This window comes from Eucyclogobius newberryi, unplaced genomic scaffold (assembly GCF_026437365.1).
Source record: "Eucyclogobius newberryi isolate DKJ021-1_F unplaced genomic scaffold, fEucNew1.0.hap1 SCAF_3, whole genome shotgun sequence".
NCBI classification, from domain to species: Eukaryota; Metazoa; Chordata; class Actinopteri; order Gobiiformes; family Gobiidae; genus Eucyclogobius; species Eucyclogobius newberryi.
Window position 1 is genome coordinate 32,911,321 of NW_027315945.1, and position 5,900 is coordinate 32,917,220.

Here is a 5,900-nt window from a genome sequence, read left to right on the forward strand (position 1 = left end):
GGGATTTTATCATGAACTGTCAATTCTAGCGTTTAGGTTTTTTAAGTTTGCGAAATAAAAGAAATCCTATGCATTTATATATTTCTCAAAGCAATGGTTGTAAAACTAAATAAAGCTTAGTTTTTCTCTAATGTTTGTGTAAAGTGACACAAAGGCAAAGTAATAAACACTGTAATAATTAAATTTGACCACGTGTTAAATTCAATAAATAAAAAAAGTCAACAAAATGTGTGGTTTCTTCAATATTTTCTCAAAATGACACGTAAAACGTACAAACACTGCATCATTTAGTCTTGTTAAATCTGAACAATAGTGCCTATGACAGGTTTTTCAAATGTTGACTTTGGTGTATTTATACATATAACTATATAAATTAATGGCGTAAAACTAATAGAGCAGGTATTTGTGGAGAAAAGTCGAAACAAAAACTGTATAAAATGACATCACACTAAGGACACCCAGTCCAGGTTTATGCACAATTTACAAACTTTTCAAAGTCACCCTCACGTTTTTAATTGTCAACTAAAAAGAATTGTGACAATGAGTATTTGCTGGGTAATTTCCTAGTGTGATGTCAATTACAAACAGGAAGTGAAATTCTAAACCTAAAAAACGTGCTTTTCTGTAATAAAAATGTTGGAATTTTGATCAGAATGTATTTCTCGACTGCATTTTAGTTCAAAGAGTCGTCCGAACTGTCAGGCATTTTAATATATTTATGCATTGAAAACAGCCAAGAAATTGTTCAGTGCAGACAAAATGACATTGTCACCAGCAGAGGGCGCCAGGAGGTTCTGGAAAAAGTGATTTTATTTGAGTTTCAATTGTAAGCACATTTTACTAATATAATTTGATTTCAGTGGAACAATTCTATTAAACAGTGCAATATTGTAATACTTCAAGTGTAAAAGTCAACTCAAGATGCAAAGAAGTCTGTACATCAATTTATTTTATTTGACAGAAAAGGTAAAAACAATGAGTAAACAGAGAAAAGAACTGTACATATAAAAGTCTGTTTTAAAAGAACAATCGCTGGGTTTCCACTCATCGGTTTTCCTTGTCTACGGCGACGGCCAGAACTCTGCGCTCGGCGTGAGCGCTTCGCCGCCTTTCAGGGGTCGCCGCCTTCAGCTTCATCTGGAAAAGTTAAACGATTTAGAGACTGCGTGACAAGAGCCGGAGTCAGAAAAGGCGTCACGTGACAGTTTGGCAACTTTATTGTAACGTTTGGCATAAACCGAGTAGATATTACAGCCACATAATATCTGAGCTTCTGGAAAAGTCTAATCCATCATTAGTCATTCATAGTCAGTTTCTTTTAAAATCAGCGCTGAAATGTCTTGTTTATTTGGTAGTGAATAGAACAGTCATTGGCCCAAACGTTGCACCGTTTTGACGCTTCGAGATAAGAAATTATATATATATATATATATATATATATATATATATATATATATATATATATATATATATATATATATATATATATATATATATATATATATATATATATATATATATATATTAATTTCATTAGAATAAAAACGGTACAAAACCTGAGCACGGTGAGATCGGGGTGAGTTGGTCTCTTTGAGGGCTTGTAAAGGAGAACGACCGTCGTTGCCTGGAAACACAGAATTGTAATAAACAAAGAGTTATTATTAAAGAAGGTGGGAGACGTTTCAAAAATAAGACATAAATGTAATATAGCAGAAACGTACAGTAAATATCTGGTTCTAGTTCATGTTTTCAGTTTGTGCAGGAAACAAGCCAAAAACAGACACGACCAAAGAAGAAGATTCAGGGAAACAATTTATATTATTGCACCACTGAAACTCTTAAATCATCTTTTGGTCATTTGTTAGCAAAACAATCAGAATCCAGAGTTGGACAAGTGAAATTTAAGCCCCTTCAAGACTTTTTAATGCCAAGAAAAGTCATTTAAAAACACTAAAATGTTTTGGATCCAAAATATTATTACAAAAAGACAGTAGTTTAAGTGCTATTTAGATTAAAGTTAGAGTCAAGGAGCATTGTATGTGGATTTCAATGCAATATTATTATTATCATTATTATTACTATTGTACAGTAGTAAAGACAGAATGGGCACAATCTATCATAAAAACAATAAATCTAAGGGTCAGAAGGCATTAAACTCAGTGCTTTTACACGGCGCTGCTACACTTCAGTATTGATCTGACCTTCCCCCGCCTCAGAGACTATGGCCTCCTCAAACGTACCTTTGGACTTGGCTTTCCCAGACTGTCCTTTGTTCTCGTCGTTGGCCACGTTCTTCACGACCACGTGCAGCGCCAGAGGCGAGCGCCCGCCCTTCGCCGCCTGCGCTCGGACCCTCTGCCCCGCGCCGCCGAAACCCTTCCCCAACCACTGAGGCTTGAACACGATCTGACTGGGGCTTTTCGCGTCGATGGTGGGGCAGCGGATGTGGTGCGGGCGCGGGCTCGGGGCGCACGGACGGGATTCTGTGGACTCCTGCGAGGTCGTTGGCGCAGTCACGGTTTCCTCCACCTCTTTGGTCTTTTCTGTCAAACCGGAAGCCACGACTTCTGGTTCACAGGACGTTTCCGATGCCGTGTTTGCGTCATTGACCTTCACGTCGTCGGGAACGCTTCGCTCGACGGGAGACTGAATCGTGACGGAGGGAATCGCGTACGCGTGATCCTGCTCAAGCGGCTGCTCCGAAGCGTCGCTCACGCCGTCGTCGCAGATCTGAGAGGCAGAAATGGACACGTCGTGGCATGCGATGAGGCTCAAGCTCAGCCTCTTGTGGATGGGCGTCTCCCTGGCCTCCTCCGCCTCGTCCAGACTGAAATCCGCCTCCGTTTCCAGCTCCACCCCGTACTCTTGGAGGAGGACGAAGGGGCTGACAGCGCTTTGGTCGGGCGGCGGGCGGGGCGTGTCCAGCATGGCAGCGTGCGTGTCGAGCGAGCGGAGCGTGTGGGAGGGCGGGGTCAGAAGGGGCTCAGAGGAGGAGATCTCTTCAGGTTTGGAGTCTTCTTCCTCCTCGGCTGCTTCCGCTCGGACATCGCTCTGGTGGGTTTTATTCTCGGCGTCGTTGTGGAAGAGCATTCCAAAACGACGAGCGAAAGAGCCAACGGTCGCTGCAAAGGCAAAAGAAAATCTGATAAAACAGCATATTCAATATTCATGTTAAAATACAGAAATGTGGGAATTTAAAAGAAAAGGGACATCTAAATGTTTACATGCAAAGATTAAAACTAGATGTAATGTGCAGCTCATGGTCCAAAAGATGAATAGTTTTCCTTTTAAAAACTGGCCACATAAAAGGATTTCATTGGCCTTTGCAACTGCAGCCCATTAATTTACTTCCAACATTAATCACGTCTTTGTTCATTTTCTCACAATTACTAAAGTTTATGTGACGTAACGTGGCAGAAAATGTCACGATACACTAGAATATTGAAGCAAATAAATGTCACAATGACAGACTAAAGTAGTGAGTCCTAGAAGTTACAAAGTGAAATGAAACTATACAAATAAAATAAACAGAAGATGACGTGTATTGAAGCTCAAGTGTTTTTCTTTCTACCAGTTATTGAACAAGTCGACGTTTCTCACAATCGTAACATTTGTGTAACTTCCTGGCACAAAGACTTTACCTCTCATGACTTCTCTGGCCGGAGTCCGAGTGATGCCGACAGAGGGAGAGCGAGGGTCCAACTCAGTCACGGGACACGCCCTTTTCACCTGGGCGGAGCTTCTGGAGGCGTCTCCGACCTGACACGAACATTGAGGTTTAGAAAGAGAAGTTACAAGTCGAGATAGTCACCACCATTTTAAGGTCTACAAGCCTCATGTTTGCATGTGATCTAAATCATTTTGAGAGCGTGAGCCATTTATCGGGCAAATCGATCCACAGCAGGGCGTGGCACTTGTCGAGCCTACGTGCTTCACATCTCAGCAAACTAACATAACTAAAGCTACGAGTTCAGCAGGAGATCTCCAAATTACACGGTGCAATATTTTGAAGCAAACTGAATTTCCTCCACACTTTTAAAATACCCTGAAGCCTTTGGTGCAAGTCATTAGTCATATTCCAAACAATTAACACGTAAAAGCGCTTAAGAATAATAACTTCCTCTTGTACTTTGCACTGACAGATAAAACATAAATGCACACGTTTTTAAGAAAAAAAACCCAGCCGTAATTTTTTTTTATTTCAATTACAGTAAACTTCTCATATGGAGGAACTTTGCTATCGTGATAGATTAGTGCGTTTGCAATATATCGTGCAAACCAACCACGGCAGAATGCATGAAATCAAACGAGCTTGTAATACCACATTGCGACACGATTACCCGAAATATCGCGATATTTCGGGTAATAATCGCTCGCCTGACCGGCCATTCCCAACACGTTTTGACCTTCCGCATTTGAACAGAATGTGGGAGGGACTGGCTGGTCAGGTGAGGTGAACGCTGCACCCGAAGCAGACGCAGGAGGCCGTACCTGGATGGGCGTGCGGTCGATGCCCCCCGATGGAGAGCGAGGGTCCAGCAGCTCGTTCACTCTTGCGGCTTTGAAGGGAAGTTCAGGCTTTATCTCAGATGGAGCCGCAGACAGTTTGCTCTCAGACGATCCCATTGTGACAAACTGCACGATTAAACAAACACATTAAACGAGCGTAGTTCATACAGCACACAACAATAACTTATATATCATAATAGTAAACCAGACAGTGGCACAAAATAATGGGCTAGAGACATTTAAAGGGGGGAAATAAGAAAAATCTAGCTTGTAAAATAAAAACTGTTATAGTTTTATAGTTTTATTTTTTATCTGTGTCCTGGTCTGTCTGCATTTCTTGTGTTGTAAAAATGTATTAAAAACTATACAAGGAAATAAAAAGAACACGATCAACCATTTGCGCTTGCGCCATCTCTCCTTTAGCTAGCAAACTGAGAATAAAATGCATGGCTTGTTTTGCATTGAATTGATAGTAGTTTTGAATAAGCATCATTGATAATTCATTACATTAAAAGTATAGAAATCAAAAAGGCATAAGCTAATTTAAGATAAATAATAAGAAACAGACAACTCGTTAAGTGAGAGTAGGAAGAAGCGCACATTTAGCTAGCTTCACGCACATTTAGCTAACTTCACGATGTAAACACAGACATATCTTACTCTTTTTAACACTAAATAATCTTACCTTTTGAACAGCAGCGCGTGGGAGACAGACACGTGTGACTCTTTAACAGTAAACGTTCTTCTGCTGCGAAGGACGAGGATTTTTAAACATTTAAATGGCGGCGCTGCATCCGTGTTGTGTTTGAACTGGCCAATCAGCGCACGTTGTCGACACGCCTTCTCGATTGCGATTGGCTCGGCGCGCGTGCAGATAAGTTTGAAAACGCATCGTACACGCCCCGTTTTCATATTTCTGTTTTGACCATTTGAAAGGTTTTATTGTTCAGTTTTATGGGCGAGTAACGACATTTAAACGTGATGTAGCCAATTAGCTTTCACTTTTCTCAAAAATAAATACAATAATAATAATTAAGTCTAACCATTTAAATAATTGAATACGTTATAATAACAATTTGGTACATTAACTGTATTTAATAGAAGTATATGAGATTTTCATTAAACATACTTGTTTTTCATAGGCTAATATATAAAACTATTTATTTAGCATATTTTTTCAATACTTTTTGGGCATCTTGCTACTTCTGCACTCGTAATGTAAGTCTAAGCAGAACATAGATTAAACTATTCATTTTAAGGGCACAAATGTATATATATAATCCTAAAAAAAGCATCTGTTCTAAATGATGAAATAACACAGCGTTCACACAACTTCACTGTAATGATTCGTATATTCCTGTATTGTTGATAAATTGCAGCCGAAACAAGAA

General features: G+C 39.9%; 1 protein-coding gene across 1 annotated transcript; it reads right to left on the reverse strand.

Moving 5' to 3' along the window:
* Window positions 1–949: 949 nt before the first annotated feature.
* cdca3 (cell division cycle associated 3) lies at window positions 950–5,253 on the reverse strand. The gene is made up of 6 exons (XM_072460780.1): window positions 5,195–5,253; window positions 4,492–4,635; window positions 3,642–3,759; window positions 2,241–3,122; window positions 1,557–1,624; window positions 950–1,137 (listed from the first exon to the last, which is right to left on the reverse strand). Exons 2-6 carry the CDS (start codon window positions 4,624–4,626, stop codon window positions 1,045–1,047), a joined length of 1,296 nt encoding a protein of 431 aa, XP_072316881.1. The 5' UTR covers window positions 4,627–4,635; window positions 5,195–5,253; the 3' UTR covers window positions 950–1,044.
* Window positions 5,254–5,900: the final 647 nt, after the last annotated feature.

Excerpts from the sequence above, each read along its gene's own strand:
- cdca3 (XM_072460780.1), bottom strand. The coding sequence starts at position 4,626 with ATGGGATCGTCTGAGAGCAAACTGTCTGCGGCTCCATCTGAGATAAAG. Across the intron at positions 3,123-3,641 it reads GGCCAGAGAAGTCATGAGAG|CGACCGTTGGCTCTTTCGCT; the intron begins GTAAAGTCTTTG and ends TTGCCTTTGCAG. Across the intron at positions 1,138-1,556 it reads CCCGATCTCACCGTGCTCAG|ATGAAGCTGAAGGCGGCGAC; the intron begins GTTTTGTACCGT and ends TAACTTTTCCAG.